This window comes from Muntiacus reevesi, chromosome 3 (assembly GCF_963930625.1).
Source record: "Muntiacus reevesi chromosome 3, mMunRee1.1, whole genome shotgun sequence".
Taxonomy (NCBI): Eukaryota; Metazoa; Chordata; class Mammalia; order Artiodactyla; family Cervidae; genus Muntiacus; species Muntiacus reevesi.
In genome coordinates this window covers 81,506,303-81,524,846 of record NC_089251.1, presented here as the reverse complement: position 1 = coordinate 81,524,846, position 18,544 = coordinate 81,506,303, and the positions used below count along the sequence as shown (strand labels likewise).

At 33.5% G+C, this 18,544-nt stretch overlaps 1 protein-coding gene across 2 annotated transcripts in view; it reads right to left on the bottom strand.

The window, feature by feature from the left end:
- Positions 1–18,544, bottom strand: part of HNRNPLL (heterogeneous nuclear ribonucleoprotein L like) — a 38,873-nt gene that overhangs the window by 7,740 nt on the left and 12,589 nt on the right. Inside the window, exons 2-8 of one of the 2 annotated variants that reach the window (XM_065929417.1) lie at positions 18,392–18,510; positions 13,630–13,867; positions 12,130–12,210; positions 10,343–10,444; positions 10,181–10,253; positions 5,871–5,942; positions 1,411–1,628 (exon numbers count right to left, since the gene is read on the bottom strand). In XM_065929417.1, the coding sequence (XP_065785489.1) occupies positions 1,411–1,628; positions 5,871–5,942; positions 10,181–10,253; positions 10,343–10,444; positions 12,130–12,210; positions 13,630–13,867; positions 18,392–18,510 (903 nt within the window). Of the gene's footprint in view, positions 1–1,410; positions 1,629–5,870; positions 5,943–10,180; positions 10,254–10,342; positions 10,445–12,124; positions 12,211–13,629; positions 13,868–18,391; positions 18,511–18,544 lie in introns of both variants that reach the window. The other variant, XM_065929416.1, reaches the window with a different exon arrangement.

Genomic DNA, 18,544 nt, shown 5'->3' with positions numbered 1-18,544 from the left:
AATAGTCTACAAATGTGAAAAGCACAAACAGAAAAGTAACACTATGTAAAGAAGGTTAAAATACACATTAAAGCATATCAATTATAAATTATGCAGTTCCTGGACTTTAACAGAACACCCAGATGTATAAGATAAATGTGTATATGAAAAACTCTGAACTACCTTTCTCAATGCTGCTAAATCTGTTCCATGTATTCTTGGCTAGTTATACAAGCAGAAATATTCCTTATGTTATCCCCTAAACCAAATATGGAATTTTCTTTTCTTCTTTTTCTCTTTCACATGGTCAAATAGGTAACGGAAACTCTTTTTATCAGAAATGTTCCAAGTTACTGTCTCAGATCAAGGGGGCTTTAGAATTAATGAACTAAGAACTTAAAGTAGCAATTCCATGCCCCTCCACATACACTTATGACTCACACACTGTACTTTCTTTTAGTGCTGTGAAAACAATACTAAAATCACTTAAAACAACAGGAAAAAACAACATACTACAGTACTGAAACTCAAATTAGCAAATGTATCAAACAACTGGTAAGACTACCAATCATTTCCCCAGTTAAATTTTCCATGATTCTTTCAAAAATAGTTTAGAACATACTTTGTGACAGGGACTCTAAGTGTTTGTGAGATATCAATAAAACATCACAGATCTGGGGAAAGCACAGAGCTATCTAGTGAAAATAAGGTTCAATGAAGTTTTAAAGATCTTCAAAGCATGTGAAATTTACATGTTTTGCTACTTTTTCAGTATAAAGCTTCCAGACAGAAAGTTTTGGACACAGTCTATCAAAGTGGGTCAGTTTCAAATACTGATTTGAGGTAAAAAGCATGTTGTCCTGCAGAAGATACTAGAACTCTAGCATTTGGGAGGCAGATGGATCAATTTAGAACTCTCCTACAATTCATAGACAGCCAAGTGCTAAGACATGTTTATGTAACCAAGCTCCAAGAAAGTAACTGCTCTTTCAAAATTCCAAAGTTCAATAAGTTAAATACCAGAATATATCTAAAGTGATTTTAAAAGTATAGGCTTTATGCCTATAATATGCTAGTAATTGATTAAACTACATACCATTTTAGACTTCTATTTATATTAGTAATTTACTCTGCTATTCAGCAAAAACTAACACAACATTGTAAAGCAACTATGCTTCAATAAAAATAGGAAAATATTTTTAGTATCAACAATCTACTCTGATCACTAACAAACAAAAAACAATTTCTAAATTTCTACCTAATGAATTTTTAACTCATGTGGATCACTATGGAAAGAACCTGCATGCTCTTGAATACGAGAAGACACATGTATCTGCAGCCTTTTCAGATTTTCCTATTATGTAAACCAGCAAAAGAAGTTAACATAAAATGAAACTTTAAAAAATAATTTCTTAAAAAAATGAAACTCACCTTTTCAATATTTCCATATAAGCAGAATAGGTTGAAGACTCTTGAACAATTCATTTTTAGTTGATGTAATCCACTAACCATTACAACTGAACCAGAGGGATTTCCTCCATGCATGTAAGAGGAAGAGGCCTGTGGTAATGGATAGGCAACAAGCTCAGGTGTATCTCGAGAGCCCATTCTGTAACGACTCGGTAAAGGTAATAATGGACCATGGGATCCTATTAAAAACAAAACAAAATAAAACTTTAGCAGACACACTTCACCACACACAAAAACAAACTTTTATTAGCTAGGTTGATGCATATCCAAGGAAAACTCAAATGTATGAATATTCAAATATAACCTGTGGGAATTAACAAAAATCTGTATTTATTTGTACCAGCTCCAATATACACTGACCTGCACACAACTGCATACACCAGGGTTTAAGTTCTTATTTTTAAAAAGTGATTTTAACAAAAAGTAAGATCAGGCTATGGATGGATGAAAAGGAATCAGTGTAAAACTTTGGGCCACTATATATAAATTATACATCAAACTCAAAAAAACCTGCCAACATCTTTTGGAGGATGGAATAATACAATAAAATCTTCAGTGAAATCTATATACAGATAACACCTTTAGTTCCACTAAGAAGCTGTCCCCTTGAATATATTTTACTATTAATGTACTTTCAGGCTAGTATTGTATTCTCCTGATTCTAATTTAGGATACAAAAAGCCTAGTTATTATTTAGTTAATAACCCCCCACAAACACACTCAGAGGTTATCATTATTCAGCAACTTCCATTTTTTGCAACATCAAGAATCCAAAAGAAGATAATGCTTGAATATCTGAATCTGCTGTCACAGAAACACACACAAAACTATGTCTCTCATTCTAAGAATCTTTACTAAGAATCAACTAGCTAACTCTAGAGTAGCTCTAAGTAACTTCAATTTACTCAGTTTTCCCATCCATAAAAGACTAGAAGCAAAAGGAAAAACACAGCTAGACTGAATGGAATAGACGGAATGAAGGAGTCCAGAGAAACTGTGATACTAAAAGCTGGCAGAGGGCACATTTACAGGAAGAAGAGAGGCATAAGAACTGAGAACAAGCAATGAAGATGGAGAGATGTAACTCAAAATGTGTGTAAACCCACACATCTTAGTGCTCCTGAAGTGAAGTGTTAGTCACTCAGTCATGCCCGACTCTTTGTGACCCCATGGACTGCAGCCCACCCCTGTCCATAGGATTTTCCAGGCAAGATACTAGAGTGGGTAGCCATTTCCTTCTCCAGGGGATGTTCCCAACCCAGGGATTGAACCTGGGTCTTCTGCCCTGCAGGCAGATTCTTTACCGACTGAGCTGAGTCAGTGATTATAGAAGCATACTCTGGGGTGCATAGAAAGATTTTCCTACTGTGCAAGAAACCAATCCAAAAACCCGAGTCCTTCCCTCATTTTCAAGAAATAAAGAATATGTAATGCCACTGGCTTTCACTTTTATGTAAGACTAAGGAACACTTGTCATCTACTGAATGAGTTACTAAGAACTACTATATTTTGGTATCATAGCACATTACTACAGCTTATGTGGATTCAATATTCAATATTCTAAATATAACTGTCATTCATAACAACACAGAAATACTATCACTGAGCACATGTAAATATAGTATAAATTCCTGCAATTTTATGGAGGTATACTTTATCAATATATCATCATCACTGTTGTCTTAAATTGATCAAGGTTTTCAACTGCTCTTATTGTCCATAATCTAGTTTATCAAAACAATCAATATAGCTCATGGTGAGTCACTTGTTAAGTAATTACCTGTATTTCGGCCTCTCTGTATTTTGGCCTCTAATTTAGACTATTACACATATGGTGGCGTTAAATATCAATTATTCTTACTCCTACTGCAAAAATGTACATATATATTATACTACACCCAGCCCTTCCCCTAATACTACCATTTGCTTGTACAGTAATGCCACTACACTATTACGACTAAATTTTTTCACAGAAAGTGGGAATATGTATGTTAGATGGGTAATGGAAACTTCTACTCTGCTGAAGTTGACCAAGGTCCAAAAACTCTAGATCCAATGCCATAGGTAACAAATTCAGTGCAAAAGATTATCTGATGTTTGTAATGACACTGAGCCAGCAGGGTTAAATTATGCTATATACACTATTTAAATCATTACCTATATTAAGAAGACTAAAAACAAGTCTCTTAAAAGCTTTCTAAATAACTCATGCAAAAAGTATTGCTGCTTCTGTTTTTAAAAAATTCACTTATATGAGAAAATGCTACATAAATGGCATTTTGAACACTTTGAAGGCCTTCCCCATCTTTAATACTTTAAAATCTGTACATTATTCTCTGCCACTTTTCAAGTATGAGGGCTTCTACCATGCACATCACATGACTGGGCTTTCAAATAAAGATTTAAAGAATTCTGAAAGCACAGATTTATACTGCTATAATAAACTAGTGAACAAGTTTAATCTATTAAATAAACTTCTTCCTTTTTCACCTGCTATTATAAAGGAAAAGTTGCCTATGATATGACACCAAAATGCAAATGAACCTGCTTTGCTGAACTGTTGACCTGAAGGGACACAGCTACGATTTGAAGCATCTGTAAAAAAGGCTCAGTATCACGAGCACTGACTCCCATCTTTGCTCTTACCCCAGTTTCTTCATGCTACTTCCCTCTTCAGTCAATCTTTATGCATCATTATCTCCTATCCCCCATCCTGCTTACTTCCCTAGGAAAACAGAGCAAACTTTCCTCTGAGACAAATGTTTCAATAAACACAGCTCAGAGCAGGTGCCCCTACACAAACCCACCACAACCATCCTTCAGTAGGACTCTTCAGAATCTGAATGATCCCTATTTAACAAACATCATTCCAAAGAGTTTTGCATCTCTCTTTAAGCTTACATCTTAAAATTTATACACACATGCTCTCTATTGGCATGAAACCAACAGAGAATTTCACAACAGGCTTTCAGAAAATACAAAGTTCTTCTAGGGCATATAACATATTCTTATTAATTTTCATGTATTTTATTAAGTGAAGACAAACCTGAAAAGCCACACTGAGAAAATGGTTTGTGTCATCATTACTGTAGTACTTTGTCCTTCATTTATATGCTCACAGATTTTTTTCTAACTCCCTCTGGCAGAATATTTAACCAATTTTTGGCCTTAAGCTGACTGCCATGACACATTTATATAATCTACAACTATACTACAAACTTTGATGAGCCATTCTTTTGAAACCCTCCATTATACAATGCACAGTAAATACCTAACAGGGTTTCTTTACTGAAGAATCAGAACTACTTGTATGACCATATTAATATTTACTGTTAAAGAAACAACTAAGAAAAATGATCAAGGAACACACTATAATGATTGCAGTAAAATTTTCACTTTATACCACACTTACTATTTTGATATAACACATTGTTTCAAAATCTCTTCTGCAATACAGACTACCATAAAAAATGGACAATTAGAGACATCCACACACATGTAATTAATTCCTCGAAATCAAAAAAAGACACTAGGGATTAAGCTAAAACTCACAGCAAAGAACGGTCATCAAATATGTACACTATTTGAAAACATTTCAAACAACAGGAAACACTGGAGGCTTTTCAATAATAAATCCCAAGAACACAACATAGCAATTTCTGTTTCTACCACTTTTAATAGTAATGCTAATTGTACTTCAACTTTAAACCACAGAATAGGTGGGGTCAATAACTACTGCTAAAAACTAAAAAAGGATTTAAAAACACAGAACTTAGAACCAGTTTAAACTTTTATCAACAATTCTCAACATCTACTTATAAAGACCACAGCCAGATACCTAACTTTTTCCTGGGGAAGATTATTAATCTAGGTTTCATAATCTTAATTTATCAAGAAAGCAAACATTAAAACTAAGAAGTTTAAGAAAAAAAAAAAGAACTAAATACAAATTTAACCAAGTGTAGAACTAAAAGAATTAGAGATCTAACCAAAATCATGTTTCCTTTTCAACAAATATCCCATTCACTCTGCCTTTTATTACTCTAAATTCCTCTTTGCTCATAACTGCTGGAAATGGAAGAAAATACACTTACTGAGCTATACTTCTTTTTGGTCTTCTAACAGTCTGGAGCTCATAACTAATCAAAACCAAAACAAAACAAAATGTAACAGTAAAAAAGCTTTCAATCCTAAACAAGAGCTCTCATTTATCCCAAAGATTATGTGATATAACAACAGCCTAAGAAAACAAAGGATTTTGGACAACTCCTTTGGAGTATATTAATAAGAGACTGATCCCATAAACCAACTCAAGTGAGCAGAAAAAAAAGGAGAGACAAGAATTGTGCCATTCTTCATCAGAAATGCAAAAATTCTAAGAGTTTGTCTATACTACCTTCCTTCTGCCTTGACAAACTTACCATAGCCATCATGTCTAAACGAAGAAGGGTGTTCTCCCAAAATGGCTTGTCTCTGGCGACCCTTTCCTCTATCTGACACAAAAGTAGAAACAGGGTTTTAACAATTTTGACTCAAGTACTTAACAGAGTTCTCACATGGGAAACACCCATTCAAAACATCCATTACAATTCATGAGAAATGTGATTCCTGGTTAATGTTAAACATCCATTCATATCCAATTTAAATACAAACACCAGAAGTTTAAGAAAATAATTCTATCTAACAAATTCCACTTAACTTGAAAATATCTTTTTGGCAAACGCCAAATACAATCACACTTTCGAATTTAAGGAAAGAATGGATACTTTTCAGAAAGTGAGGTACACAATGCTAAAGCTTGACACTGTACAGAAGTTTTTTTACCAATACATGTCTTTAAAACAAGCTTTAAGTGCAGTACTTTTGAAAGACAGTACCTGATGCATACTATTAGCTTCAACAGCAACACATTTTCAAAGTGGGCTTCTTTCAAGAAGTTCAGCATAAGCCAACAACAACCTGTATTACATGGTTTCACAATCAGTAAACACAGAGTATTTTGTATGTATATACACATATTTACAAACACCTACTGACTTGAGAGCTGGAGATTTTCACATCACTGGCCCATACTGTATCATGGATTGGCCATTGTCTATAGACCTTAACACCAGGCAGAACTAGGAACACCCCCAAAGCTTAAATATGCCAAGTTAAAGCTAACCAAGGGGGCTACATTATTGGACGAGAGTACTACAATACTCCTAAAGGATAATTTTTATGCTAACTACATCTTTAGGGGAGACATGCCAATTTCCTCAAATCTAAGATAACAATTTAAAAAATTACTTCTAAGTTTCTAAAATAGTACTTCCTATGTTAGTAAACTTTAAAAATCATTGTGTAATATTTTGAGAAAGTTTGCTGATCAAATTATGGTATTCAGTAAGATTTTCTTTTTTTTTTTTTTTTTTAATGAATCTTAAGAGTCTGGTCATTCTTTGAAAATTCAAAAAGAAAGGTTTTCTACATATCCTTAGTCACCTAAACAAATGAGGTTAATGGGAGATGAGAAATACTTTAATTTTCACTTCAGGGTACAGAAGTATCGTTTTAATTACCTATTTCAAGTATCACAGCATTGAAAGGGACGTAGGAGGTCATCTAGTTCAACTTTTATTCAGTGTATAAATTCTCTTTATATCATCCCTGAGGCTATCAACTAGGACCACCTAGCCTCTGCTGACCCAACTCTGGTAACAAAGTACTCATTACTTTCCCTTACATTTTCAGTTAGTCCTAAATCATGAAAAAATTAATTTCTATATTGTATAGAAATTTGTCCTCTAAATATATTCTACTCCATTTAGGGCCTCACAGCCTTACTCAATACTTAGTCTTTCTCCAAAAACTCTTTCAAATGCTTAGAAGTTATTATGATCCTCTCCATATTCCCAAAGTTATTTATTTCTCCTCCAATCTAAACACTCACAGTTCCTTCTTCCCAGTATTATCATTTAAGTCTCACTCTATCAATCCAGTCTGCTATTCCACACTGCTAACATTCCTTTGCTCAAGAATGCAACCAAATGCTAAATATAAGTGCTTATCTGATCTAAGAATCTTAAACCAAAACCATCATAAAGTCTTCATGGCTTGGTTTTACTGACAGTTAACTGTGTGCTATAAAAGAAAGAGCACTGAATTGGGAATCAACTAAGATTTCAACTTAACCACTAATTTGCTATACAATCATAGAAATAATCTTTATGTATAAAATGAAGGAGTGAGAGTAGATGATCTCTAAGGTATCTTTCAGCCAAACATTGTCATTATTTCTCTTTAATAATTTCTCTTCAATAACTGGAAGAATGCACTACCTAACATAAGGTCATATAAAGAAGTATAAGGAAGAGTCAAACACTGAATTTATCAATGTATAAACAGTGGTTTGTAAACTTTCATGGATTCGGTCTGAAATCTGATGGAAGCTGTGGACCTTTCTTCCCCAAAAGATGCACACACACACGTTTTGTTTAACATTTCTAGGGGGATCCTCCGGAGTCTAGGCTAAGAATTCTTTGCACTAAAATGTAAATTGACCTGAAAAGAACTTTTTGAAATGAGGTTATATTTATAAAGTCATTCTCATTTTTGGTAGGAAAAGTTATAATTCAATGGAAGCTGAAGTCACTACAAAAACAAAAATAAACTGCTATATGATATTTGCTATACAGACAAATATCTGTAAGGAATCAGAAAACAAGAATTTTTTCCCTTTCAAAGTACAAACAGCTAACTGTTTTACCTCCTTTAATTATATTTCCCTATTTAAATTTCTATCTTACATTTCTAAACTTTCCTGACTATAATTTCTTGTATAAAAATCTAATCTAAGCTGGGTTTTGTAAAACTCAGCTCTTTTAAAAGAACAGAAATAAGCACTATTAAAATAAGAAGGATGTCCATAAATATCTTAAGAAACATTAAGAGAAAAGTAACCAAACTTACTATTTCAAATGAGTTTAGAAAAACACAAAACAATGTTCGGTGACTGTGACTTGCCAGAAGTGAGAGATTTCTCATCAACCACTCGTTCTGTTGTTTGAGTACTAAGGCTTTGCTTTTCAGTACTGTATGCAACTGCACCAAGCCCAGGCCAAGCAGATTTCTGTGAGCAGTAAAAAATGTGGGGTCCAGCCTAAGCTGCATTATCAAACTTGTTTGCAAACCCATGCATAAGGCAAGATGATTTCCTGAGAACTAAGAATTAAAGGGGTCAATTACCCCCAAATCCTAAATACTTGAACATGCAAAGATCACCACATTGTCTTTTTTTTTTTTTTTTGGCAGGAGTACATGCACTATGGAGCTCCTACTGATCAATATATTTTGGATGCATAAAATTTTTCCTAGTTTATTGACTTCTATGGATATACTCATCTTGGTGAAGTTTCCCAACACATGGTTCAAACACTGATATTGTAGTTGAGATGTAGCCAATACTGCAGCCCCCTTGTTTTTACAAGATCCACATTTTGATTTGTATATTCCAGAATTGCCACACAGTCAGTTGAACAATTTTATCATTCAAATCTACGCTCATGAAATCTAGCATTTATAAGTTATAGGTGAAAATGCATCTCAAATGAAATGCTCCTGTTTTCAGATTTATAAAGTTTAAATATATTCTACCTTGAACAGACATGGTACTTTCACCTACATTTGAAAGGTCAAAATTTCTAGTTACACAGATTAACATGAATGATACTCTTAAAATTGTTACAAAAAGTGACAACTTATAAACAGCCACTTTACAAAAATCAAACCACACAGAAAATCTTCTTTTACATATAATGCATCTTTTCATTATTATGTTATTCAATGTCCACAATTGAGGAAAACAAAAACAAGAAAGTAATCTTAGGTGCAGCAAGTATGCATCTATTTCTTTTATCTTTAATATCTGTGTGGATTGGTTGAGCATTATAATTCCCAAGACCTGTAGATAGCTCTATTAAGGATTATATCCTCTTTTAAGGATTCGATTAACAATTTGAATCTAAGCTGCTAACAGTTACAGCAATGGGCATTAAGATTTACAACATTGTAGATAAAATGTAGTATCCGTCAGTGAAAAGTTTTAAATTCTACAACTGAAACCTTAAGGGAAATCAAACCAATATATACATACAACTTGAATAAATGGGAACAGTCTATCATGGTATTCATCCCATGCAAGTCTGAAGTACTGTTAAGTGTCCTCCTTTAACAACTTGGGGTGATGGTGCATGCAGTATGCAGTCAAGGTGAATTGCAAGTCTGAGTTTTTCAGAGGGCTTTTTGTTGATGCCGATGTTGTGCATGATGAAGTGTAGAGTCAGCCTGCTGGAGTCCTCTATCCTTCTTAATGCCTCGTCCAGCTTGGGGGGAAAGTCCTTTCCATAGAGAAGCAGTGTGCAAGTTTGAAGTTTGTAAGGAATATTCTGAATCAGTTTCCTCTCCTCCAAAGAGAGAGAGCTGCTTGGAGAAATGCAAGTCCTTGAACTGCGGGCGTGCCTGTATGTGTGGGCTCCTTGTTGAACTAAATATAAGTTAACTCAGTACATACCAGAAGGGGGCACTAATGTTCAAGGTTCTTTTCCAGCATTACAAGGCTTTTTGCAACAAAAGCTTCACCAACAAGATTTTCATTTGAATGAACTAGCTCATGTCAGGAAAAAGGAATCTAACTGCATGTAAAAATTTGACAGCAGATGTCAAGTACATCTAAAATGCATAAAATACTTACCTCGTCTTCCCAAATATGGTTTAGTGTAGTCCCAACTGTCATTGTCATTCCTGATAACATTTAGACGAGTTGGCTGTTAAGATTAAAAAGAAAGGAAGTTCAAACTGTGTATTCAAAGCATAAATAACTTCTTTGGCAAAGTGTTGAAAAAAAAATATTTACCCTTGCATATTCAATTTTTAGTGTGCAACATCCAGCATATATATCTGCTCCATTGAGAGCTGCTTTAGCTTTCTGGGCACAAAGAACTGATTCAAACATAAGCTCTATTAAGGAAATTTGGTTTAAAGTGTCCAAAATTTATTATTATTCACTCCCTTAAGAAGTGGACTGAAAAAAGTCAGAAATAACTTACTTCTGAAAATGTTTTATGAAATAAAATTTCTAACAATTTTTAGTACGAGAATTTAGTTATAAGATCAAGGGTACCAAAGAAAACATAATGCAACCAAAATATCTACATTAATCCTTCTAGGTCATCAGAAATACACTATAAATTGGGGAGTGGGAGGGGGAAAATGGAGCATGGTCTCATTCCCTATCAAAGGCCAGCTTGCTATCTTTTTGTTTAGATTTTTGAAGCTTTTAAACTTTTATTTTATATACAAAGAGCTAGTATCATTTCTGCATAAGTTATATGTTCTGACTCATTGAAAAAGACCCTGATGCTGGGAAAGACTGAAGGCAGGAGGAAAAGGGGACGACAGAGGATGAGATGGTTGGTTGGATGGCATCACCGACTCAATGGACATGAGTTTGAGCAAGCTCCAGCAATTGGAGATGGACAGGGAAGCCTGGCATGCTGCAGTCCATGGGGTCACAAAGAATCAGACACAAATGAACGACTGAACTGAAGTTAGATGTACCGGATGATCCATTCAAGGAAGTTCACTTAGTCAACTTAATGAAGCCAATGTCTTTCACATACTGGTGGAAACACTGGCAGCACATACAGAAGCTGTATTGCCGGATCAGACCAATCAGCAAGAACCCTTCTCTCTTTTTATAGCTTGCTATCTTGGAATAGGAAATACTGTACTCTCAAAGTAGGAAGAACAGGTAACTTTCTGTTAGGCAGTCCAGTGATTAGGAATCCACACTTTTACTGCCAAGGGTGAAAGTTCAATTCCTGGTTCAAGAACTAAGATCCTGCAAGCTACATAGCAAAGCCAAAAAAATAAAGTAGGAAGAATATTACAAAGAATCAATGTAATAACAAAAGAAATACTTGATTTTTATATATTTCTGAGAAGGTTGAGTTTATAGTCTTTATCCTCATTTTACTGGCCTTTAAAAATTTACTTAAAAAAAAAAATCAAACCACAAAAGTGGTAATAAGAAAAAGCAAAAATACCTTGCCAGAGTAATATATATAATATATATTACCATTATATATCCCTACTTTTTTCTATGCATATACATGTACACATAGGTTAGAGTTTTATGTTTTTCTTAAATTATTTTTTAATGGGATTGTACTATATATACAGCTTGCTCATTTTACTCAATATACAACAAATTTAACATAGAAAAGTAGGTCTTACATAAACAATGATCATTTAAAAGATTCAATGAAAAAAGGAAAGAAACATTCTACTGATTCCAACATTTTGATACTTCCAAACTATTTTAAAGAGATTCAGAAAAGTCCATTTGAGATAAATTTCAAAAAGGTATACAAGTATACATATAATCAGTGGTTTTTTCCCCCATTAAAAAAGCAAGCAAACGGTAAGATGAAGCACTAGACTACTTTACAGTAGAAGTTATCAAAAACAGTAAAATTCTCTGTGAGTACTGCAGTTTTGTTTTTAAACCTAAGACAACTAGATGGTAGGGGATAATAAACACTACTTGTTCTCAATATTATTAAGCAGGAAAAAGTAAGATCTATATTACACAGCATTCATACACATCAATAAAAAATTTACAAATAAAGGATATTCAACCATTGCTTGTATCCCATTTCTCTTGAATATAACAATACGCTGCACTTTTCCAACAGGATTGCATACAGTATATAAAACATCCTAGGAAGGAAAGAAAACAAGACTCCATCACATCTTATATTACGAAATATAATAAAGCTAAGCTCTATTTTGTTTAACCAAAAAAAAAAAAAAACCAATCTGTCATGATGTCATTTCTATTAAGCACGAATTAAACCCTTAAAAACTGTTACACTTTAATAAATCTAAAGTTATTTGTTCACCTACACAATATACTCACATTAGAGAACTTCCACTGAAACATTTGAAAAGCATTATTACTTAAAATCTCCTAAATGAATCCTCAAATTTGTATTTTAAGTACCTAAAAGAATCTCTGATGATACAATTAATAAACCAAAGCTGTAACCAATTATATTTTTTCCCAAATGTGACTCTGAAATGTTTAATATTATAATCACTTAAATTACAATAAAAAATACTTATTAAAGAGCAGGAGTAGCACAACTCAGTATTTATTTTTCAAGGACAATGGCTATAGATAAAAGACCCAGGGAAGATCACTTATAAAGAGTTAAATTTCACCAAACAAGATGCCCGAATCTAAGAGAGAACCCTAAATTAGGAACAATTCTTCAACTTTCAAATTTTTTGAGTGCCTACAATTACAGAGCCACACCATTAGGTAACTAAGGATATAATAAACAAATCAGAGTACTTGTGCTAGTTATATTCTTTTTCCAAAAACACCAAACACTGTAAATATATTAATGGTGTTTATTAATAAGTCTATACAGATCACAAAAGTAAACAGATACCTAGTATCTCTCTAAATCTATTGCTTTAAAAGTTTATGTTCAAATATCATATACTCTTACTAGAAATCTTACTAAATGAAGCTCCTCTTATTATGACATTTTATTCATTACAAAAATCAAGTGTCCTTATCACTAGTTTATTGTTAAACAGCATGCAATTATTATAAAGTAGAAAACTCAACTGGCTCAGGACATGTATCCTTTCAAAATTCTAACATTACTTTTTGAAAGAGTGAAGAAGAGAAGTTTTTAACAAGTTATCTCTAAACAGTTTATAATGATAAATACATCTTACTGTACCACGGAATTCTGTCACTACCTAGATGCTCTTAATGTATGTGCTGGCATATGAGTGACAGAGATTTCCTGGATCATTTCCAACAAGTCTGTCCATACTTTATTATCAGAAAGAGAGTTAACAGTGAGAGTAGTAAATAAAAGTAATGTGTCTATTTAATTATGACAACTATGCTTCTGACCTTTTTACAACTTCAGTGATCACCATGTCTTTCTTTGTTCATTAAACTTGATAGTCAAAACTAAGATTACTTTTAATAATTCTTTTTTTTTTAAACCCACTATTTTCAAATACCTATATGGCAGTGAAGAAAACTACAGGTTAGTCACCCAAGGCAAATTCCAAAATCACGTTTAATTTAGTTTGTCTTACTAAAATACATACTACTGTAATTGGATAAAGAGGATTCTGAATTGACAGCAGAAGAACTTTGTTGCCTCCTGATGGATCATCAGTATTTCCTGGCCGAGTGATCCTTTTGCTTGTAGAATAGTTGAAAAAAGCCTGCTGACCAGCTATGTACACAGGTTCATCTGCAGCAAACGTCACACATTCTTTGGCACTATCTATGTTCTCAAATTCCACCAGAGCCTGCCGTTTAAATGGCATCATCATCACATAACTGAAAGGAAGATAGGGAAAGAATACCTTAATATAGCAAGTTTAATTAACATTTTTCTCAACTAAAAGCAGACTTTAATTAAAAATGTCTCAAATCATACAGGCTAGTAGTCTTCAGTACCGACACCCAATGTTAGCAAACTCTTAAATTATCCAAATAAATTGTGGTATACCAGGTAGATGGTATATGTTTGAAAGCTCCTCTTGTGATTAAAAGCTTTTAAAAAAATAAAAAATAAAAAAATAAAAGCTTTTAATGCACCTCATGCCGTCCCCAAGCACAATTCTGTTATCAGTTACTAATAATCCCATCCAGTTTATTCCTCAGGTTGCCACTTATAAACAGCATTAGAAAATATCTAGATACAGAAATAAACAGAGAAACAAGATCTTACAGAGAACTATACTCAACATCCTGTAACAAATCATAATGGAAAAAAATATGAAAAAGATTATGTATAACTGAGCCACTCTGTGGTATAGCAGAAGTTAACACAACAGTGTATGTCAACCATGCCTCAATAAAATAAAAAATAAAGAATCAACAGAGATAAAAATCAACAGATGGTTAGCAGACGGGACCCCTCAGAAACAGAAACTACCACCTCAAATGAATTTTTCCAAATAAGTGCCACACTAAGAAATGACTACCGTCATTCATCTTACTAAAAACAAAAAATGAAAAGATGAAGCAACTAGAGATGAAATTTCATACAATAATTTCCTCTAAAATTCTGATTTTTTAAATATTAAAGAATCCATAAAATGATATTCACTAGAATACGGTAATCATGGATGTAAAATGGGCAAGAGAATATTTACTTTTGACTGTATATTCTTCAGGAAGGAGAATATATTGTAATATATGAAATGAAAATAAAGAAATGAAGGAAGGGGATGGACTTCCTTGGTGGCACAGTGGGTAAGAATCCACCTGCCAATGCAAGGGATACAGGTTCAATCCCTGGTCCGGGAAGATTCCACATGTCACAGGGCAACTAAGCCTGTGAACCACAACTACTGACTGAGCCAGTGCTCTAGAGCCCGGCAGCTACAACTACTGAATCCCTGTGCTACCACTCTGAAGTGTACTCTCCCTAGAGCCAGAAAGTCACAACAACTATTGAAGCCCATGGACCTAGAGCCTGTGCTCCATAACAAGAGAAGCCACTGCAATGAGAAGCCCGTGAAAAGCAACTACAGAATAGCCCACACTCACTGCAACTAGAGAAGGCCTGTGCAGCAATGAAGATCCAATGCAGTCAAAAATAAATAAAGCAGTGTGTACATGTCAAAAAAAAATTAGAAATGAAGGGAGGTTAGCAAGAAATCAGAGCACGTCGATAAGAACAGGGAACCATGTCCTCTATTCACAGAAACAAGGGCCTTAAAAATATTTTTAAATACAATCAATGTGCTTCTTCTAAGAGCAGAAGGCCAGAGAAATAACATGAGTTCAGGCAGCCAGTGACAGCACTGCTTCTCAATCAGGCATCCAGGAACTAAGTTCACTTCAAAAACTGGCAAGTCACTTCTCAGTAAGAAACAGACCACTTTGTAGCCTGGCAAATTATGTAATTCCTTAAGTCAATACTTGTTGGCCTAGGAGTTTTATTAGCTTTCAGCCCACATCATTCAAAACTGAAGAATAAAACACAGAAACAGTAACACCTGGGATTAGTTTTACCAACAATAAATGCAAGATAGAAATTTCAGGAGAGAAACATTCCTTTTAGAAACTCAAACTCCTAGTTGAGGTTCTAAAGTTTTGTATACGAAAAAATAGAAAACACCAGAATTAGGTCTATGCTAAAGAAATTTAAGAATAATAAATATTCTCCCTCTCACAAATCTAAGTTGGTTTAAAGCTAAGTGGTATCACCAAGTAAATATGTTAATAATGTCCTTCGGGTCTTTGGAAAAGACAGAAAAATCATAAAGTTTCAAAAAATAAATTCTTTATTGGCCTATTATAATAGACTTATCTGTTTGTAGTAAAAAAAAAAAAATGCTTTTTATAGCTAAAATAAGAAGTAAGTTAGAAGCACAGAGCTAAATGTTACACAGCTTACCCAGGAAAAGTAGTATCATATAAAGACAGGGAATGGAAAATTAGAATGTCACAGGCATTTTATAATTCATTTAAATTCTGGGGCACATAATTAAAAAAAAAAAAGTTCAAAGTACTAATATGAGAAAGACTGGAAGATCAAAGAGAGAAAAAATAAAAAGTCCAAGAAATAAAAGGGTTAGTAGAGTAGATATGTTCAACTTATAGCTTTAAACATGCTTACTAAGTTTTAAATAAAAACAAAAGGAATCAAGAGATTTACTACATAAATCAGGTCTCAAAAGTTTTGTTTTATGAAGGAGAGAAGGGAGGAAAAGAGACTTGTAAGGATATATTTTTAAATATTCTTTTGATTAAATAAAGACAAAAAATAGCAATTCTCCTGACTTATTTTTAACATCTTACAGTTTCTTCTGAACTTCTTTCCTATACAACTAGTTTTTAAGTATAAACTTACTATATATTGAACTTGGTGACTCATCTTTTTAATACAAGCAGTTTCTGTATAATCTTTATATTTGCCCTCACATATACCACCAAATAAATCAACAAAAAAAAATATATGAAAAGTTTCTATAAATGTGACATTTTGAAGCAAACACCTAACTCCTCATAGGAGGCTATTCAAACTTCTTTCAGCTTTGGTAGCAGCTACCTCTTATTCAAGATCATTTCACACAACTGAAACTCCTATTGTACATATTTATGCCAATTAAGCTCTTAATTATACACGACTTTGTTCCAATTATTTCACGATTTTTCTATCCACATAACTATGAATCTTGAGGGCAGAACCATGTACTATGCAAATTAAATAAAATTCATATATGGAACACATTACCATAGACTAAATATCAAACAATATAGAGTCTAAAACTGGACAAGCCACTCAAAAGTAATTCAAATTAATCACAACCTTAAACAAACAGTTCTATTTCTTTAGTCCCCAACATTCAGTTCATGGTCATAACTGACATCAAAATATCAATACAGTTATTATTTCCCTAAAGTCTCCAACTTCATTTGCTCACCAACTTGTTTTCTGACAATGCTTCAGTATTTCTTGGCTATAAAAAAATAACTTAAAAAGCCCCAAATACATAAGAACTGAAGAAAATAAAAATCCAGAGATAACCTCATTGTCTCATGGAGTCTTTTTATAACTCCATGAGACAACACACCACCTGGAAGTGGTGACTGGGTGAATCAATGTCAACATGCAAGTCTAAGTATCCTCTAAGGAGTCTGCTTCAATACTATGTAACTCTTCAGACAAACTTAACTTCCCATATCCACTCCAAATGACTAAGAAGTGATATAGTCATCTTAGTGATACTTCAAGAAATGAACTTTTATTTATGCCCATGTGATTTTCCAATTTGTACCTCCAACAACAAACAAAATGTTAACAGTGGTTTCTGAGGTCCATAAGTTAAGGGTAATAAGTTTGCTAAGTCATTCACCTCTCAATGAGGTCACCAAAGAAATTAAGAAGATGCCATGATAGAAGGTATCACCTAACACTACTAATGCTCCTTTGAAGAAATAATTCCTCTCTGTTGGAATCTCTGATATCTCCCTCACCATCTTCTTTCAATACTCAAAACTCCACATAAATTTTTATAAAAATTGAAGCAGTCAAATGATCTCAGCAAATATAATGAAATTTCTCTCCTGTTTATATATTATGACTTAGTCTGTATAGTGTCTGTTGCCTATAACAAAAACCCCAAATGTATTTATCAATGGAAAAAAAGTAATAAATTCTATATCATCCATACTAAGAAAAGAACAGCCAAGCACATCTCAATTTAGAAAGAATTTTTTTAAGTGTCTATTTTTGGCAGCAGATTCATTTTTCAAATCACATTTTTCATGTAAGTCAGTATTCTTAAGTATACACCAGCTGTAAGGGAAGACCATGAGTGAATACAAAACACAACAGGAAGATAAGCGAGGATAAAACACTGACCACTCCTGATATCACAGCAACTCACACTAAGCAAATAATGCCTACCCTTAGTCTACCCACTTTTCATTGTCAATTAATTCCTAAATAGTTCAAAACAAACTAAAACAACAACAAAAAAAAACAGTATTTAAGTACCACTATTTGAAACTCTGAAGATAAAGGGCATAATTAATTAATTCAATGGCTTAAAACAATGTTTAAGAAGGAATCATGGATTCATTTGAAAATCAGATTAAAGATGCAATAATCAATGTTACACACAATCTGGTTGAGGAGTGAGATGGGATCATGATCAACAAAAATTCACCTCAGAAGAATTAAAATAAAAAACTAATCTCAGAAAGACTCAGAAGGTTTCAAAGAAACACAGTCATAGGCAAACAATATATTCTATGGCTAAGCATCAAGGCTTGTAGCAGAAAAACAAAGTCTGTTCTACTGTACTGTTTTCACAATCTACATGAAGTCCCTATTGGCCTTACCATATTGTCCCAAATTTTTCCAGGGCCTCCACAAGGTCTGCTTCCACCACAGATTCACAGAGTCCTCGAACATGGACAACGGGTGAAACAGAAACTTTATGATGACTTCCACCTGCCTCCTAGCAAGATAAAATAATTTTCAGTTAAAAGTCT